Below are 20,253 nucleotides of genomic sequence, written 5' to 3' on the forward strand. Positions count from 1 at the left end.
GGGAGATGGAAAGATATTAGAAAAGAAAGCCTGAGTGAATAGCATTAGTCAGAACAGAATTCAGTACAACCAGCTGGTTACTGAAATATTGGATCTGGCTGTATAAAACCCTGAAGTGAAATGCATCATTAAATAAATCCAGTTAACTCTGTTGTATTTCCATTTTATTACAGCTTCATCTCCTAGTGTATTGCTCATGTGATGTGCACATGGAACAAAGTGTTACTGCCCGAAGTACCAAGGAGGTGTGCAGTGGATGGGCTCTTCTGTCCAGATGGTTTTCAGCCTCTGCGCCCAGGATGCCACCATCCCTTTTCTTTCTTCTTCTGATGCCAACTCAGGAGCAAAACTGATCTGAGGGGCGAGGACTTTAAACCCACAGAAGTGCAATGCACCATGCTACAGCCACAAAGAAAGAAAAGAACTGGTTAGAAGCCACACCCTTTACATGTCATTCAGTTAAAGAATGAAAGGGGAAATGGTATGAAACAAACCTTCACAAAATAACTGAACAACTTTAATGCAACTTGGTAACTGAGAACAGCTGAAGGCCCCCGGGGTAACCTTAGGATGCTGGCCTTTCCAAGTGAGTGAAGAACGCTGAGCAGCTGTAAATTCCAAACTATTCTGATAACACATTAATCTGTAATCTCTGCTACTGATTCACATGCTAAACTTTATGGTTTCTATTGATTTGGCACGTTATGGTACATTCACATGATGGATTATTTTAGAATGAGATTATTCTAGCTACATTGTGCCACCATGGAAGGTTGTTCAACATATATGTTAAATGAAAACAACAACCAGAAATTTGAAGCAATATTTATGGTTATACTATTATGCAAAAAAAACCCATAATAAACCTAATAAAAAATATATATGCAAGAATATATATGGGCCATAAGGAAATACATCAAATTACTAAAAGTGATTATTTTTAAGGTGGGATTAAGAGGACTATTTTAATATTCTACAGTCTCATTTTTTTCTACAATATGTACTTCAGCAAACTGAAAAAATATAAAGATTTTTTAAAACCAAGAAGAATTTAAGCTTGGTTAATGGCATGTAAGAGACCAGTTGGCCTTTGGAAAACAAAGTTCAGGCTTGTAAATTATCATTTCCTTCAGTAGAGCATCACTAAATGGAATCATTGTCTCAGTAGTCTCCTTTCAAAGACTAGTTTTGTATCACTCTCCACCCTCTGCATTCCTTCCCTTAAAACCCACACCCTTGTCCAGACCTGTCCTATCAGGAGTTGGTTGGAGGGCAAGAGGCCCACACATCACTGTCTACATTTTGAAAGCAAGTTCACAAACTGTTAAATATGTGATGTCCTCCTCCCTGGACAAACATCCCTTTATAACAACTTAGAAGAAAGTTCCCATCACGGTTTCGGGATCTCCCAGGACTTCTGTACCAGGGTGTGGTGGCCCGACCTCCAGCCCCTTTCCTCCCTCCCCTAGCCTGCTTGAACACGCTTTGCCCACTGCTTTCCCACTTGGGCCCAGGGGTGTGCACACAGGCAGCATGGCATCTGCCTGGGAGAGTGGACCCTGAGCTCTGAGTCCTGGGAACCTGGAGTAGGGCCCTCTGAGGAGGCGCAGCCTGGGCTCCATGGCCTCACCTATGGGGGGCGGGAGGCTGTCGGGTATGCCTGTCCTGGGGCATCTCTCACCAGGGTTTTAGGGTCAGGCTGTCTTCAAGAAACACGGCCTGTGGAGGACTCTACACCTCTGCCAGTGCTCAGTACCCACACAGGGCCTCTGGGGCAATTCATTGACCACAGCGCAGACTTCAGCTAACCAGCTTTGGCTTAGCATCTGCCCACACAATATCAAAGCCTATCATTATAATACGTGTTGTCCCTATTGGCCAACCTCTGCAGTGCTAAGTAAAAAATTAAAAAGGGTAAAATAAAATGTTTTATAATTTCCTGTATCCAGGGGGAGTCAAAATGGTCTGGGTTCAGGCTTCTGTTGCATCTCATTTCACACCTGGGGAGCTGTGGGGGAGGAGGGCAATGGGTACCTGGAGGGGCCACAGGAAGTATCTAAAATCTCCACTGATTCCAGTTTTCGAGTACATTTCAGCCGTGCCCCCGGTGGTTATCGAAAGGAGGGCCAATTTATCCTGCAGAGAAAGCAAATGCATTTGTGTGGACTCCAGAGGAGGAGACAAATAAATGCTATTGTGATTCCAAACACAAAACCTTACAATGACCAGGAGGGAAATGTGAGGTCAGTTCCCTCCAGGGGGGAAAATATATAACATTCAGATCTCTAGCAAGCCCAGCTACAGGTGACAACTACATCTAACGGGAGGAAGGGAGGGAACGATCAGAGGAAATGCATTGACTTCTGGTAGGTGCGGGCTTCAGGGCTGTGGCGTGAGCAGTGGGTAAGGCAGAGGCACTGACCAGAGGAGGCTGTGAGGCTGGATGAGGTGGTGGGCGGTGCCTGACACATGGCACCGCCCAGTAAATGGAAGTGTTACTTATGGTCCAAGCGGATCTTTGTGACCCAGTGTTTTCCTTATTTGCACTATTTTATGAGGCTTTTAGAATTTAAAAAATCATGTATTTTTGTAAGAAATTCATAGCTATCGTGTATTGGGTACCAGGTTCCATGCAATCCTCACCGTGCTACGTAGGTATCATCCTATTTTCTGAACGTAGACAGGGAAGCTCTGAGAAGTGAACTGGTGTAAGGCCTGGTGTAAGCAGATGCCCTCTCAGAGCCAGGACTGGCCACCGTGTGGCCCACGCCACCCTCCCCGACACTAGCCCCAGGCCCTCTTGGTCAGGCCCTGGTAGGTTGTGTATGTGTCTGTATCCCTCACTACACAAAGCTCTGTGACTCCAGAAACAATGCTTCTCACACTCCTGTAGAACACACAGGCCTTTCTTTGCACATAGTTGCTGCTCAATCAACATTTGTTTTTAAAAAAGCAAACTAGAATATAAGGTAGTGAGGTGCCTTCCCCCCACTCCTCGCTGTCTACAGTGAGACTCTCCCAGAGCACATACCTTGAGAAAACCGGAATCATAGAATCCTGGGAGGTCGAAGGCAAAGCCCTGGCACAGCACCCTGTCCATCCAGCCCTTCAGGATGGCCGGCGTGCTGAACCAGTAGAGCGGGAACTGGGGACAACACCAAGGACAAATAAATACTGCGTTGTCTCAGATTTCTATTTTAGTCTATCTGGGGACTCAGAAGGAACCCTGCTGTCCTCTTCCCAGGTGACTGGGCAGGTGAGTGTAATCCATGGGGCAGCACGAGTAAAGACATTTCTTCCCTTTTACTCTGAAGCATGCAGTATGCAGTGCAGTGACGGTGGGGAGGGGTGGGGCAGAGCTGACAGCGGTCCTCGTAGCTGTTACAGGTGGCTCTGTGTCCCCCAGGCATAGTCCCCTTATGCTGGCCCCCAAGCAGGCAGGAAGGCACTAGGAAGCTCTGCTGGACACCGGCTCTGTGGCAGCTGTCTCTGTGACCAACCTGATCAAGGGGACAAGAGGAAGGTATGGAAAAGTGTCTGCCCCTTTGCGTGCCTGGGGGTGAGTTGCTGGCATCTGGCAGTCAGACTGAGTTAGGTATTGAGAAGCTTCAGATTTTGACACAAACGAAAGCCTTATCCTCAGATTCCTCACATCAGTAGTAAGATGTCCCTGACGTGCCCTCGGTGACATGGAAGTCCTAAGACTATATCCAATAATGTCATTAAGGAAAAGAGATAGACACAGACAGTAATCTGTTACCAAGGGGAGAAGGAAGCACCTGTTGCATGTGCTCTCACTATAAATCTAACTCAGGACTTGGCGTTGAAATCCAAGCTCCAAACTCCACAACCTACTGCTGTGTGATACTGGCAGGTTACTTAACCTCCATATGCCTCCTTTTCCTGATTTGCAAATGGGGTTACTACCAGTTCCTAGCTCACAGAATTGTGGTGAGGATTCATTACTGTGCCCACATTACTGTGGTAATTGCTCAGTGAATAGTGAGCTATAACAGTAGTTCCGTGTTTCCCCGAAAATCAGACCTCGCCGGACCATCAGCTCTAAAGCGTCTTTTGGAGCAAAAATTAATATAAGACCATGTCTTATATTATATTATTTAAGACCGGGTCTTATATTATAGTAAAGTAAGACCGGGTTTCATATTAATTTTTGCTCCAAAAGACACATTAGAGCTGATGGTCCAGCGAGGTCTTATTTTCGGGGAAACAGGGTAATGCTCAATGAAAAAAATAAACTAACAGTGCAGACCCTCTGGGCAAAGTATCAGGAAGAAGGGTGAAGGCAAGAGATGTGAAATGGGGTAGTAAAAAAGGAAAGCCAGAGGCTGGCCTGGTGGCTCAGGAGGTTAGAGCTCCGTGCTCCTAACTCCGAAAGCTGCCGGTTCGATTCCCACATGGGCCAGTGGGCTCTTAACTACAAGGTTGTCAGTTCAATTCCTCGACTCCCGCAAGGGATGGTGGGCTGCGCCCCCTGCAACTAGCAACAGCAACTAGACCTGGAGCTGAGCTGCGCCCTCCACAACTAAGACTGAAAGGACAACAACTTGAAGCTGAATGGCACCCTCCACAACTAAGATTGACAGGACAACAACTTGACTTGGAAAAAAGTCCTGGAAGTACACACTGTTCCCCAATAAAGTCCCATTCCCCTTCCCCAATAAAATCTTTAAAAAAAAAAAAAAAAAAGAAGAAAAGCCATTATAAAAAGAACAGGCTTAGCCACCCCGGTACATGAGTGGTCAGCTGATCCTAGGGAGACAAGAGTGAGAGAGTGAGAGAGCTGAGCATGGTTCTGAGGCCAGTCGTGACAGTCCTGGTGCCAGGAAGGGGTTCTCCTGCCCACTCCCGGACCTCACGCAGGGCTGGGAAACAGGCAATCTGGACCAATCAGATGCATCTTGGAGATGCTGGATCTAGAGACTCCAGTCCTTGGTGTGCAGTGACAGAGAACAGAGCCAGAATGTGGAAAAAAGCAGATGACACTCAGAGGAAGCAAGAGCAGAGGTGTCTAAGCCTCTGTTCCCACTGTCCCTTGCCATAGTCTGTCCTTGGGTGTCAGGAGACCCAAGTGACCAGGGCCCTTAGAATAAATTCCCATTTTTTTCTAGTTTGACTTGGATTTCCATCAACCCAGCAACTCCCAAAAAGCATGTGTATATTTTGCTGCCAGGCTTTCGGTCACATCCACGACTGCAAGCCTCTCTAGGAGTGGCGGGGAGTTAGAGCCCTTAGAAGCAGTGTTCTTTCTGCAGTGATCACTGCCCTCGGGCACTTGTGAATGAATACAGGGATGGTGGCCAGGTAAGGCAACCACTGAGTGGCAGGAAACAAAAGGTTTTCCTCTTAATGATCAGGATATTTAAACAGGAGCTGCAATTGACGCAAATTACCTAGATAAACACTAGTGTAGACACATCTGGTTTCCCCGCAGCCCCTACTGGACTAGGGGTGGGAATCAGAGGGGAATGAAAGCAACACACTATGCATGATTCAGATGTTTCTTGGACCACTGGGCTAAAGGGGAAATCATTCTTACTTGGGGGTCAGGATTTTGAATGAGTGATATTGGCTACCTGGATCTCCTTACCCAACAAAACATAAGTAATTGTGCAAATGTGCTAAAAACATCAATACCACTTCTAGGAGCATGAAGCTCAGTATTTGGAAAGAGTTTGTATATAGAATGAATCTAATTTATTATAATAATTAGAGGAAAAACAAACCTGAAATATCACTAGATCAGCTTCCTGAACCTTTTTCTGCTCGTCAATTATGTCACTGGTCAGAGACCTCTTTTTGAAGGCTTCATACGCTTCCACCCCATAACTGAAGACCTCGGGATTAGAGAGAGCACCTGGAGATGAAGAGGCCAAATGTTCTCACTCTTAGGGGAGCATCCACAGCTCATCCGGCCAATCCCACCAGCGTCATTATTATGTGGACTCCCCAAAGCAAGTCACCAGACATTCACTGACACCTGACCAGGTGATGGGCCCTGGGGTCACGCTAGGGAAATAAAAAGAGAGGAAGCTACTGTACTTACCTTCAAGGGACTCAAAGTCCAGTAGAAAAAGATAAAACAACCAATGGCTAATATACAAAACAAGATTGGTCAGCTGGCTCAGTCTAATGTTCAGGCCAGATCAGCCTCATGTCCCACAATCAAGATGCATGTGGTCTAACTCTGGGGTGTGTATTAAGTACAGACGTGGCCCAAACAGGCAATGACCAGCTCTGTTTGGGTTGGTTTAGCAAATGCATCCCTGGGGATGAGCTTTGTGACCTGGGTTTTGAAGACAGAGCAGGAGTTCACCAGGCAGCCGGGAACACTGAAGGGGAAAGGAAGGATGTTCTGGACAAAAGACAGGGCAGCATGTCTGACAACCTGGCCAACCCAGAAAAGGGCCACCAGGAGCACATCTGAGGAGTTGGGGTGAAAAGTTTGGAGGGATGCAGGTGATGTGGCTGCAGAAATTGGCCATGTCTGGCAAGCCTTGCTAGGGAGTTTGAACTTCTCACTTGGGGAGCCATATGGTTTCAGAATGAAAAAGAAATAAATTCTCTGATCTGGGTTGGGAAAAGCTCACTGTTGAAGCAGTGATTCAAGAGCAAACCTGGTGGTGGGAGGGTGAACCCAGGTGACAGCCGTGGGTGGGAGGAGGTGTTTCAGGGTTAGAACTTATAGCACTACCCATAGCAACTAAAATGAAAGATAAGTTATCTTGCCTATGCCTTTAATCAAGTTCTTGTCAACCAAAATGATTCATCAGAAGGCATTACTCAGTATTAACAACAGGTTATCATTTACTGAGAACTTCCTACGTATCAGGTACTACGCTCTACTCACATTACCTTCTCTATCTTCACAACAATTGATGAGAAGGATGTAATTCCCAATTGTAGGGACAAAGGAGTTAGGCTCCCTCCCCGGGCCAGCTGTTGACCCTGACTGGCCTGCCTGTCCAATAAAATGCCGCGCCGTTCATCCTAAAGATGTTGTTTGTGAATACACTTATGTAAGCACCTTGGCTATGTGCCTCTTTTACCTCTGTGTGGTATAACGGGGTCCGGCCATTTTAGGAACTGGCTGAGGCAGAGACACGGCTAGGGCGGAGACAGTGGAGACACAGTGGAGACAGTGGGCTGTATTGTACAGAGCTGCTGAGAAACGGGCCTATAGGGGCCCTACCCCAGGGCGGCTGCTGTGGGCTGCTGAGAAACAGGCTATTGTAAGTTATGAGGCAGGTGCTGGCTGCAGGTTATAACTTGAGAATGTCCAGCTGTGTGAAGCAGTGAGGAACTCTGAACTCTTCACAGGAAGCCTATGAATAAAGCACGTCTGCTCTGCCTCTGGCTCCATGTATCTTCTTCCAGCTCCCTGAGTCGCAGGCACCTTACTCCCGGGACACCACCTACTTGGACATCGACATGACACCAATCTACCAAAGAGGATACTGAGACTTAAGATACTGAGTGACTAGGTCAATGTCACAGGGTCCTAAGTGGCAGCAAAGGTGGGAGGATCGAGGCCCAAGTGCGAACCACTCCAGACTCAGGGTTTGGGGAGGAGCAGGGAAACCCCAGGCTGCATGGAGAAGAGCCAAAGGAGAACTGGACACGCAGTGCTATAATAGTCATAATTTGAAAACATTTCAGTGTTCTTTGCTTCTTCTTTTAACTTAGCTATATTTCATTTTCACTCAAAAAGCACATATTGAGTGCCTTGTATATGTAAGGTTCAGTATTGACAGGAAACCCTAAGAGGTTGTGTTTTCACAGGGAGGTCACCAGGTGATATTTTGGCCACCCACAGTATGTGGGACCTGTAGCAGACACTGGGGGTGGTTTAATAATCAAATAGACATGAGACAGATTAGTAAGAGAAAATAATCAAATTTAATACAAAAATACACATGCAAGCCCTTTGTACATGAGAGACTCAGAGACCTGACATGCATGAGAGATTCAGAGACAGAAAGGGAAGGTGGATATATAAGACTTTCTGAGCTAGGCATTAAATAAGATGCCTTAGGGGCTTCAAAGGGTCATTGCAAGATGATAAGAAAAGATGTTTAATAGACGGAAGTTTGCCCCACCTTATAGATAGGCAAAAGAGCTTATCTCTAATCTTTTATTATGAGCAAGGCTCCTATTTCACGTTCTTCTAGGTAGTTAAGGGAGGGGCAGAAGTTTTTCTTGAGCCCTTGGCCGTTAGCTCAAAACAATCTGCATACCACAGAGACACAACTTGGGGTGACTTATTCTGAACCCCCACAATGGTAAACAGAGACAATAAAATGTGCATGAGCCAAATGTATTCTAGATGAATTAAAAAATATTCAAGGGGAGCAGAGTTTGCCACCCAAAAATTTGCATCTTTGGGGATATTGATTATTTTATTTTAGGTTGGTTAATTTTAAGAAACAGCAAACAGGGCAGAAGCTCTGAAAACCAAGTAGACGGTAACCTTTGTAATGCAGATTAAAAAAGGGGGGCAGTGTAATAAATCTAACTGAAAATATCCTCACAGGCTAATCTGATCATAAATTCCTAGCTGGGTAGTCACGCCTCAGGCCTATAAACTTCTCTGGTAAAAGGTTATCTTTGCCTCAAGCAAGCCCTGCCTATTGTTCGTGGCATCCAGGTTCACAGCTTTGAAATGACAGGTTAACCCTCTTTTCCAGACCCCTGGAAGATGGAACCACCCTCCAGGGAGCACATAATCTTGTTAACTATCCTCTATCTTACTTTCTCCCAGCTTCAGGTAATCTTCCTTATATTCCCTCCTTAATTCCAAATGCATAAAAGAAACTGCAAAACTATCATTCTCCGGAGCATTTGAGATCTTGCTTTCCGGCAATGTCATCAGTTTTGGCTCAGATAAACTCATAAAGATTCTCTAAATGTCTCGACGTTCTTACATTGACAGTATATAAGACATTCTGAGCTGGGGATGAAATAAGGTGCCTTGCGGGCCTCAAATGGTCATTGCTGGATGATAAGAAAAGCTGTTTAACAGACGGAAGTTTGCCCCCCCTTACATTTGTAAGGGAAATCTCCCTTTGGAAGGGTGCTTCCCTCATTGCAGCAAGAAGAGGAAGATTTCTAAATCTCTAAAAACTGTCATCACTGGAGAAGGCTTGAACTTAAGTCTGCACAATCCTACCCTTGTTTCCTGTGCTTTTCCTGGTCACCTCCCATAACTGACTCCCCATCCCCAACGTCACCTTTGCTCTTTAGCTGAAGGTGGTATTGGAGGTGATGACTTCTGCCATTTTGGAGAGTTACTCAGTTTTCCTGAGCATATCTCATGTATATAGGAGGTATACATATTACTGAAGTTTAATTGGTGTTTCTCCTGATAATTTGTCTCATGTCAATTTGATTATTACACCAGCCAGAAGAACCTAGATAGAAGGGTAAAGGAAAAATTTTCCTCCCTGACAATATCGAAGCAAAGTTTTCCAAGTATCACAGGAAAATAAGTATATTTTTATAAGTGTGGGTGTGGAGAGGCCTTTCTAAGCAAGATAGGAAATCCAGAGCCATAAAAGAAAGACTGACACATGGCTTGAAATAAAAGTTGGAAACAACATAAATATAAATCAATGGGGGAACTGGTAAGTTATAATATATACCACGGAGTGCTACATACATAATATTTAAAAAGACTTCTGAAAGCTCTAAGTGAATAAAGCAAATACCATAACAACGGCCCCATTGACCTACACATGGATATGAACTTTTGTTGATCTTTCGAGTGAGATCTATAATGATCCACATCAGAAAATCAAGCTTATTTGCCTCCAGGTGCAGTGTAGGACTATGGTGTGTATGTGAAACGGGCTTGTACTTTTTATCTTACGTTCACCTGGTTCACCTATATTTTAAAATATTTTTTACAATAAGCTGTTACTTTATTCACTTAAAGAACAGTGGCTCCTTAACATAATATTCTCTATTTTCCCAGTCCTTGCTCTGTTTTCATTAAGTGAAAATAACTGATTTATTAAAAGTGAAGAAAGACAAGAAGAGACAAGGATGTCAGCTATTACCATCAGTACTAAATATTAAATCTGGGGATCTCGTTAACACAATTATGAACAGAAGGAAATTAAAGGTATTAAATATTGGAAAAGTAGAAGTGAAATTATCATTATGTGCAAATGATTTAACTGTATATTGGAAAAGCCCCGGGGAATCAACTGAACTCACAAACACTGAACTCACAAACCTTGCCCTTAGGACACAAATCCGAAGTAGTGTTTACATGTGAAGTGAAATTTTAGTTGACGTAGAAAGCATACGATAAGGAAAGTTGAACCAATAATGACGTGTACGCCGTGAAATCTGGTGGCTATGAAGAATGTTGAGCCGTACACTCTGTCTGCGATTGTAAAGGAGGTTTCGTGGTACTCTGAAGCTTGTAGCAGGGTGAAGTACAGTCCGAGGAAAATGGTAATAAATAAGGCTCGAAGTATATGGTTGCAGTTACCTTCTATTAAGCTGTGGTGGGCTCAGCTGATGGATACTCCTGAGGCTAATAGCACTGATGTATGCAGGAGGGGGACTTCTAGGGAGAAGAAGGATCAACAACCGATTGGTCCAGATTTGGGAAGGAGAGTACAATGTGAAATTTTATTTCCCTCTCTCACTGGGCTCAGGCGGTAATGATACAGCTTAGTTAGTATAATTGCTTGGTAGATAGGTAGGTCCCCAGTGGAATAAAGACAAGACAGCCATATTCTAAAACTCCAGGTTTTGAAATCACTCCTTCGCTCCAGCACATAATGTAACAAAGCCTTGAGGTTAATCATAAAATTCCTTTTGGCCTGACAAACTGAGCAGATCTGATAGATAAGAGTGGATTACTTTGCTAATTCCTTTAGGATGGGCAAGCAGAACAAACCTGGTAGGCGAATTTCATTAGAAGGCGCCAGTTCCCTTCTTCAAACAAGTTCCCTTCTTCACACAGCTCCCCTTCCCCAGACAGGCAAAGGGAAAGTATAAAAGTAGGAGCTTTTGCCTCAGTCATGGGGCACCCCCCATTCGGGACCCCTCCCACTCGGGAGCTGCAACCTCTTCTCCTGCCTCTAATAAACTATCCTCTTTTTAAAACTGTTTGCCTCTCCCTGGTCCGTGTTTACATCCTTCGGCTACACGAGACACGATCCCGGCCCGCACCCAGAAACCGTAGGCAGATCCAACATCACCTACATCAATATTAAAGCTGGTTTGAGTTTGGTTTGGTTAAACAGACATGTCTTTAGAATTATTAGCATTAAACATAATACTTTTTATTCCATTTGGCTTTATTAGTCAGTAAGTTACGTTATCGCTGATTGCCTGGATCATAGCCCTAACTTTGGGATCCCGTATGCATCACTGAGTACAGAAATGAGACAACTGGTTAACTGAACTGAACTTTTCTCAACTCTTGAGACTGGTTTAATGAGACCTGGAACAATCTATCAACCTAACTTCTGGAATATGAACCTTCTCGGGAAGTTTCAAAAGCAAACTTGAAGGGGTTCAGAACAGGTCTCCCTAAGATGTGCCACTTTGGCACGTGAATTATTTTGAGCTGAAGGCTATTGAGACCCTGCGGCCTCACGGGGAAACTTTTACCTCTCCTGTAAAGAATTTACATTAAGAGCCTTGCCCATAATAAGTGTTATCAGCAGAAATAACCTTTTATGACCCATCGATAGGGCAGGCAAACTTCTAATTACTGAACATCTGCTCTTCTTACCTTCCTGTAAAGGACCTTCTTCCCCTCTGAAGCCCCAAGGCACCTCACCTCATCCTTACTCAGGTGCCATATACCCCTCATTTAACCTTTCTCTTAACTTCTCATGTATGTGGGGCTCCTGTATATATATACGTATGTAATTAAATTTGGTTATTTTCTCTTGTTGATCTGTCTCATGTCTATTTGATTATTAGATCAGCTGGAAGAACCTAGAGGAGTTTCTTCCTCCCCTACAATAATAAAGCTCACTTATAATAAGAGAAGTGCAAATTAGAACTATACCAGGAGACCATTTTTTCACCTGACAGATTGGTAATTATCAAAAAATTGGTAACACTGTTAGTAACAGTGAGGAAATGAGCACTTGCAGACATTGCTGGTAGGAATGTAAACTGGTACGACATTTATGGAAAGCATTTTGATATTATCTATGAAAATTAAGACTGCATGTTCCCGCACACCAGCGATTCCACTTCTAGATATACTAGTATATGTAGGAAAACACGTATGACCATGATTATTCACTGCAGCACTGTTTATAATAGCAAAAGATGAGAAAGACCTAAAATGCCTTTAGGGGGCTACTTAAACTATGATCTCTATACAATGGAATCATTTGCAGCAGTAAAAAAGAAAGCAATGTGCAAAACAATGTGTATAATATGCTACCTTTTTTTAAAAAGTGGAGGGAGAATGGAGAATATACCTGTAAATGCTTTATGTATATAGCACAGATTATCTCTGGAAGGATATAGGAAAACAGGTAACACTGGTTACTTCAGGGGCAGAGAACAGGGTGTCTGGGGGATGGGAAACAAACTTGCACTGTGGCAATTTCGACTCGATTGAGAATTGTACATTATGTGCAATGATTAGCTTTTTTTCTCAAAACTTTTTTTAATTAAAAAAACACAAACAAAGCAAGGAAACGAACTATCTGATTTAAAAATGGGCAGAGGACCTGAATAGACGTTTATCCAAAGAAGACATACAAATGGCCAACAGTTACATGAAAAGATGTTCAACATCACTAATTATCAGTGAAATGCAGATCAAAACCACAATGAGATACCACCTCACACCTGTTAGAATGGCTATTATCAAAAAGACAAGAAATAACAAGTGTTAGCAAGGATGTGGAGAAAAGGGAATCCTTGTGCACTGTTGCTGGGAATATAAATTGGTAGAACCATTATGGAAAACAGTATGGAGGTTCCTCAAAAACTTAAAAATAGAACTACCATATGATATAGCAATTCTACTTCTGGGTATTTCTCTGAATATGAAAACATGAATTTGAAAAGATAAAGACATGGAAACAACCTAAATATCCATCAGTGGATGAATGGATAAAGAAAATATCACACACACACACACACACACACACACACACACACAGGATTATCCAACCATAAAAAGAGAGGCATAGGCATGTTATAGGCAACAACATGGATGGACATTAAGGGCATTATGCTAAGTAAAATAAGTCAAACAGAAAAGAATAAATACTGTATGCTCTTACTTATATGTGTAATCTAAAAAACAAGAACAAACAAAACCCCAAAACAAAATAAAAAATAACTGAATTCATGAATATAGAGAACAGATTGGTGGTTGTCTAAGGCGGGGCGGGGGGGAGCAATACAGGTGAACATGGTCAAAAGGTACAAATTTCTAATTATAAAATGAGTTAATCATGGGGATGTAATGTACAGTATGATAACTATAGTAAATAACCCTGTATTGCATATTTGAAAGTAGCTAGAAGAGTAGATCTTGAAAGTTATTAGGAAAAAAAAATGTGTAACTATGTGAGGTGGTTAAGTATGAACTGGACTTATTGTAGGCACCATTTTGCAATATTCAATACAAATATTGAATGAGTACATTGTAAATCTGAAACTAGTATGTCAGTTATACCTCAATTTAAAAAATGCACACATACAACGAAGGAAGTTTTTAAAAACCCAGAGCTCACGTCCCATGACTCACCAGTGATGTCTTTCCTTGTGGCTCTCGGTTCAAAGTCCATGGCGTATAGATCAGAAACGATGACAGTGCAGCCCTGCTTGCTCAGTTCATCCACAGCCACTTTCTTCAAGGATCCATTGAAAGACCTGGGTTCTTGGTGCGCATAGACAATCAGCACTTTCTTACCTAACTCCAGAGAAGAAATGATTTCTCTTAAAGATCAATTCCTCCGTCAAAATTCAATGAGGACTAAGACGAAAATGAAATGTGTAGGCGCATCATAGCAGTTGAAGCTAAGAAATACCAACCTTTTTAGTGGGTGACAGTTTTTAATCCAGTTATATCACAGATCATTATTACTTGAGTTTACTAATACACAAATATACAATGGATCAAATTATGATTCCTCAAAAATAACACATCCAAGTTCTTTAAAAGCCCAATCTATTTTGGTTATCCTCTATGAGAAGTTGTAGCCCTGTTCCCGAAAATCAAAATGAAAAAGTACTGTAATTAATCTTTTGTGCTAAGCCTACATTGGCAGGCGTCAGCTACTTACCTACAGTTCTGCTTTCTCTCCTCCAGCCCCATCAAAATTTCAAACTTAAACAAGATGTGAAAAATCAGACCCCTAGTCCCTCCGGGGAGGCAAGGCCACAAGGCACCCTGCTTTTGGTGGTGAGGATGACAAGAATCCTAAGAAAAGTCAGGTCTTATGGGTCCTGGCTGTGTTATTTTACCAATAGGTTCTGAAGTAGTATTTTCCTTGTTCAGAAGATTCTGTGAGATTATGTACTGATTTCTTCTGGGAGGCAGCTATGGTTATCTGGTTAAATCTTCCCAGGTAATGTCTAAGACCAAAATGTTTAAACTCTTGATTTAAAATTTTCAGTTTAGGCCCTTACAGAGAAAATACAAAGCTTATATGAAGCAAACAATTTGGGAGCATTTAACTGAGTATAAAGGTTGGATTCCATAAGTTAAATTAATGATTAACATTTTTAACTTTAACTTCTCAGATTGATTTATTATAAATGAACTCCACTTGGGAGCTTAATAGGAAAATAGATACAAATAAAATATCCACACCAATAGTTCTCAACTAGGGGCAGTCTTGCCTACCAGGAGATATTTCACAATATCTGGAGACATTTTTGGTTGTCACAACGGGGATAGGGGCACTTCTGGCATCTGGTAGACAGAGCCTTAAGGATGCTGCTAAACAGCCTACAAAGCACAGGACAGCCCCCAAAATGTCAGTAGTGCTAAGGCAGAGAAACCCTAATATACAATACAATGTGTAAAATAAGGTGGGTTTTTATGTTCTGAAATGAATTTTCACGTTATATTGTTGAGAGAGAAAAAGATGTTGCAGAATTGGATGTGTGTCATGAGCAGACATACAAGTAAAGATGGAGTCATACTGAATTTTTAACCATGGTTACTCCTGGGTCTCAATCACTCAACAACTATTTATTGAGCACCTACTATGTCCTGGGGGTCATTCCAGAGACTGTATAAGCATGACCCTTACTTTCGAGGAACTTATATTTCGGTAGAGTTGAAATAGACAATCAAAGAAGTAAAAAAAAAAAAAAAAAAAAACAAGGTAATTCCAGGTAGTAATCCACATTATAAACTAAACAAATTTTATACACTTCAGTGTTATTTGGATTTTTTTCATAACAAATTTTAATTTAAAAAAAATTAACTTCCCCATAGTTAATAGTTACCTGCCATGTTTTTGGAAGGTGATTTTTTTTTTCTGAATCCTGTCAAGAGGAAGGTCTGCTGTTAATCCTGGGCAAAGAAGTATTTGGTGTAGCAAGCCCCAGGCTTTCAGATGTAGTCACTTTCCTCAGTCGCCCCAACTATAAGAGAAAAACAAACACTTGAGGGAGGTGAGGAGACAAGGTGGTGAGGTCGATGTATGGCCTCTAGGCCTCACCACCACTTCGTGAAGGGCATGCAAACTTATCAGACGAAAAAGGCTTTTCAAAAGAGGCAAGAAGTCCTCTGGAGATTTAGGCATTAGAGGACAAATCACACAGGATGTCAAAACCAGTATTTTTTTTGTTTTGTTTTTTTTGAGAGGACTCAGAACCTTCTGTGAGGGCAGCCATACAGAAAAGATCCTGGGAAATGAGACATCTGATAAGAAGCAGGAGTCGTGCCTGTCTTTCCTCCCCCTCCCAAGTTTTCTCTCCACGCAATCAATGTAGAGGAACAGACAGAGGGCCAGGATACTGGTAAGAAATTCATAGCTACCATGTCTACTGTCGTCTACAAAGTACCAGAATGACTGAGAAGAGCAAGAGAGATAGTACATACACATAGTGGCTGGCACATAATAAGGCTCTGGAAAAATGTTAGCTCTCCCTAGACAGCCTCACAGACATGAGGGAGGCCTGAATCCTCACTAACTGGCCTCATTCTGGGAGAGACAAATGACTCCAACAAACCTGTTCCCTCTGTCAGAAAAAAACAGCTCAGAGCCTGTGACTCAGGGCCAGTGTGGAGTTGCTGCCCAAATGACAATTTTAATGTATGAGTGCATCTTTACAGGACAACGAATAGAACAGAGAGACAGAAATCAGGCTTATCCACGGCCACCACTGGAATCTGGAGCAGAGCCCGACATCCAGGGTGCTCCATAACTCCAGCTGTCCAAGAGGTAAAGGACTGAGGTATGAAGAATACTGCCAAGAAGTGAAGGTGGGGTGCAGGGGAATGGGTTCTACCCCAGGCTGGGTGTCCTGGGGAGAGAAAGGAAAAGAGGCTTAAATAATTATGGCTGCAGCTGAGTTTGGGGAAGGCAGGACACTTGAATTGGAGAGGGAGCAAACAGTTCTTATCTGTCAGAGGATAGGAACTTCAAATGCCCTCATATCCCAAAGGTGATTTAAAGTCCTTTCCCATTCCCTTAAATTGACTATTGATCGAACAGTTAGGAACCTGCCTCTTTGGCTACCCAATATCCCCTCTCTTTAACAGTCCCTGAATTTATTCAGGTGTCAATGTGCCCAACTAAAGACTACATTTCACAGCCTCCCTTATACTTAGGGGTGGCCAATGAGGTGTAAGCAGATGACATTGGGTGGGGCTCCTAAGAAATATCCTTAAAGGAACTGACTCATGCGTCGGAGGGATGGGGGAAGCCAGTAAGGAAGGGAGGTACCATTTGGACCCTGGCCACTGGCCTTTTTCCGAGCTGGACTGAGGAATGATGGCTAGGGCTCAGTGAGTTATCTTGTTATCCTGAGGTTGGAGGCTACAAACTAAGGGTGGTAGGACAGAAATATAAAAGGAACCTGGATTCCTGATGCTTGGAACTGTGAGATGGTTCTGGATTGCCAACCTCCAAACTTATTTACATGAGAGCTCAAACTCTAAATTGTGTTTAAGCTGTTAAAGTTGAGTTGGCGTTGTCTAATATCAGCAGTGAGTGGGACACAATTCTTAAACCATCTACACATTCATTCAGTTCAGTCTGTGGCTTGTAGGAGGACTCCCCCTCTGGCCAGGCACTGCACCAGGTGTTGAGGCTACAGTGTGAACAAGACAGGTGAGAATGGAACTTTATACTGGGAGGTGAGGCAGATAAAACGAGCAGGCAAACAAAGCAACCATAGAATTCTAGTGACAAATACTAATAGCAATGCTAATAGTGATAGTGATAAGAAAATAAGTGCTTTAACAGATAAAATGGCGGGAGTGTGTTTGCTGTTTTAGGATAGAATGGTCCGAGAAGGGACCTCTGAACAGGGATGAATGATGATATGTACCTAGTCATGCAAATATCTAGGGGAATAGCAAGTGTAAGGCATGATGTGGGAACTGGCCTGGATTGTTCAAGAAAACCTGTTGACTGGCCTATGGTTGAAAAAAAAGAGTTGGGTGGAGGGTGATACAGTCAGAGGTGGGTGGTGTCTGTAGGAGAGAGACAAGATTTTAGGAATGTGAAATGTTTTAAAAGGTTATCAGTGTCACTGTAGACTCACATAACACCTTATCTTGAGATTCTTAGGGTGAGGGCCCAAAGACATTTTGGTTTGGAGGAGATGCTTTAATTTTAATGCCTATAATAGGGCATGCATCCTTCTGTATCCCCAGGCCTCACCATTCCCTATGGTTTTGTTTGGCCCAGTTAACACAGGCCCGGCACTTGCAGCATTTGAGTTTGTGACTCCCCATCTCATACAATTCTCCCCGTTGTACAGAATAAGAAACTGAGGCTTAAGAAGTACGCTACTTGTCCAAAATAAGAGGAAATATTCAAACCAGGCTCTTGACTTGCTATTCAGTGCTCTTCACTTTCCCCTCATTCATCTTCCTTAGCACCCCATTCCACAGCAGTAATCTTGTCTCCTTTGTTAGAAATTATGCACTTACCCTGGTCAGTAGTAGAAAAGAACCAGGTGGTTATTAAACTACGTATCAAATGGGCTCTGATATTTTTGGTGTACATTATTTCATTTTAATCAGCATCCAGAAGCTATGTTTTCACTTTGCCTCTTTTCCATACTTATGACAGGCTCTGTGCCTGTCATTCTAACTAGAGAACATTTCACGATGTAGCTACACCACTGTCTGTGTGCCCATTTGTGACCATTTCTCCATTCCTGGGCAACTAGGTTATTTCCATTTTTTTCCAGAACTATAAACAGGACTGTTAGAAGCATGTATTATTTAATACACGTTCCTTTTAATGTATTTTTTGGCTGGTATTTTCAGAGAGGTTAAAGGTTAAAGAAGCTGATTTTTTAAGGTTCTGTTACAGACTGCCACAACGTACCTGACAAAGACCAATAGTGTGGTGTGCTCCCTTTATCACTCCCTATACAAACTGATCTTGGGCTGCCCTGTTTCCTTATTTGTAAATTTCCTGATTTGTCTCCTCATTTATAATACGGTTCAGGGCAGATTAAATGGGACGATTCTGTTAAACACTTATAACCGGGCCTAGCATGCAGTAGGGTTTAGGAAGAAGTATTAATAAATACAATCCTAGTTTCGAAATGGTCAGTGGTCCACCACAGGAAGAATAACAGGGACCACGTGTCTCTATTCTGGTTGGGACGTGAAAATCAGCAGAGACTTCTCCCGCCCTGCAGTCCCTGCCGAGAGAAAGACAGAGAGCAGCACTCCAGGAACTGTGCTTCCCAAACCCCCGGCTACCTGGCGCGTGGAGGCACTCACCCTCCGCCAGCGCACGCCCGCGGTTCGCAGCGGCAGGACTCGGCCCAGCGCCTCGGGATCGGAAGCTTTGGACGACGCCTGCGCAGGTTCCGACCGCGCGGAGACGCGCACGCGCAGACGCCAGGCAGTAGCAGGAGCGTCGCAGTCTGTGTGCGCCGCAGGGCTGCCCGGGGTTTGAGAGGCCAGCGGCCTGGTCCCGGAGGGCGGAAGCGCTCCGCTCGGAGCTCCTCCCAGGAGCCCCGCGTCAGCCACGGCCTGCTGCACGGCAACTCTGCCCCTCCTCGAACGCGCCCACCGGCCCGGCCCTGGCCCCCGCCCCGCGCCCGCCCCGCCTCCCTGCGGTGAAGCCGGGCCTGGGTTGACTGCATTGCGGCGACTGGCGGGACCACCATGTGTAGAAGAGCGGGAACCCTCCCGGCAGGTCGGGTATCCAGGTCAACAGATGAAGGTCCACATCTTGGCTATTGTAAATCATGCTGCAATGAACATATGGGTACCTATATATTTTTGAATAGTGTTTTTGATTTCTTCTGATAAATACCCAGAAGAATGGGTCATATGGTAGTTCTATTTTTAATTTTTTTGAGAACTTTCATGTTGCTTTTCACAGTGGTTCCACCAATCTGTACTCCCACCAACAGTGCATGAGGGTTCCTTTATTCCATGTCCTTGCCAACACTTGTTTGTTGACTTTTTGATAAGTCATTCCTTCTGACAGGTGTGAGGATATTGTGCTTTTGATTTGCATTTCCTTGATGATTAGTGATGCTGAGCATCTTTCATGTTGGCCATCTGTATGTCCTCTTTGGAGAAATGGCTGTTCAGGTCCTCTGGCCATTTTTCAATGCAATTGTTTGTCATTTTAATGTTCAACTGTATTAAAAACTACAAGATAGCAGTTATAAAAGTAGTCACAGGGCCGTAAAGTACAGCATAGGGAATATAGTCAATAATATTGTAATAATGATGTATGGTGCCAGGTAGGTACTGGACTTCCTGTGGTGATCACTTTGTAAGATATATAAAATGTCTAAGCACTATGATGTACACCTGAAACTAATATGATACATGTCAACTGTAATTGAAAAATAAAATTTTCTCTCTCTGGCTCCATTTTCTCCCCCTCAGGGGGCTGGGGTCTCCTCTGGGGGGGACTCCAGCTGGTACCCCGGGTCTCCCTTCAGGGCCAGGTGAACCCCAGGGGGAGCTGGGAAGGGGAGAGACAGGAGGGCTTTGGGGTGTAGGGAGCAGCAGTCTCAGCATAGGGGGGAAATAACCAAGTGGGCTGAGAGGTGGAGAAGGGAGGGGGC

At 43.5% G+C, this 20,253-nt stretch overlaps 1 protein-coding gene across 2 annotated transcripts; it reads right to left on the reverse strand.

Moving 5' to 3' along the window:
• Window positions 1-92: 92 nt before the first annotated feature.
• NQO2 (N-ribosyldihydronicotinamide:quinone reductase 2) lies at window positions 93-19,332 on the reverse strand. 2 transcript variants are annotated; one of them, XM_033115785.1, is made up of 7 exons: window positions 18,944-19,332; window positions 15,478-15,615; window positions 13,766-13,934; window positions 5,745-5,875; window positions 3,032-3,145; window positions 2,035-2,136; window positions 93-399 (listed from the first exon to the last, which is right to left on the reverse strand). In XM_033115785.1, exons 3-7 carry the CDS (start codon window positions 13,803-13,805, stop codon window positions 223-225), a joined length of 564 nt encoding a protein of 187 aa, XP_032971676.1. In that variant the 5' UTR covers window positions 13,806-13,934; window positions 15,478-15,615; window positions 18,944-19,332; the 3' UTR covers window positions 93-222. The 2 variants fall into 2 exon arrangements, with proteins under 2 accessions (XP_032971676.1, XP_032971675.1); XM_033115784.1 differs by having other exon boundaries at window positions 103-399; window positions 13,766-13,930; window positions 18,944-19,318.
• Between the last annotated feature and the right edge of the window lie 921 nt (window positions 19,333-20,253).

Source organism: Rhinolophus ferrumequinum, chromosome 9, assembly GCF_004115265.2.
Source record: "Rhinolophus ferrumequinum isolate MPI-CBG mRhiFer1 chromosome 9, mRhiFer1_v1.p, whole genome shotgun sequence".
NCBI classification, from domain to species: Eukaryota; Metazoa; Chordata; class Mammalia; order Chiroptera; family Rhinolophidae; genus Rhinolophus; species Rhinolophus ferrumequinum.

What these genes read in the sequence shown, in the direction of transcription:
- NQO2 (XM_033115784.1), bottom strand. An exon ending in CACAAGGAAAGACATCACTG is followed by an intron (nt 5,876 to 13,765) that starts GTGAGTCATGGG and finishes CTTCATCTCCAG; the next exon opens with GTGCTCTCTCTAATCCCGAG. An exon ending in CTGATCTAGTGATATTTCAG is followed by an intron (nt 3,146 to 5,744) that starts GTTTGTTTTTCC and finishes TGTTGTCCCCAG; the next exon opens with TTCCCGCTCTACTGGTTCAG.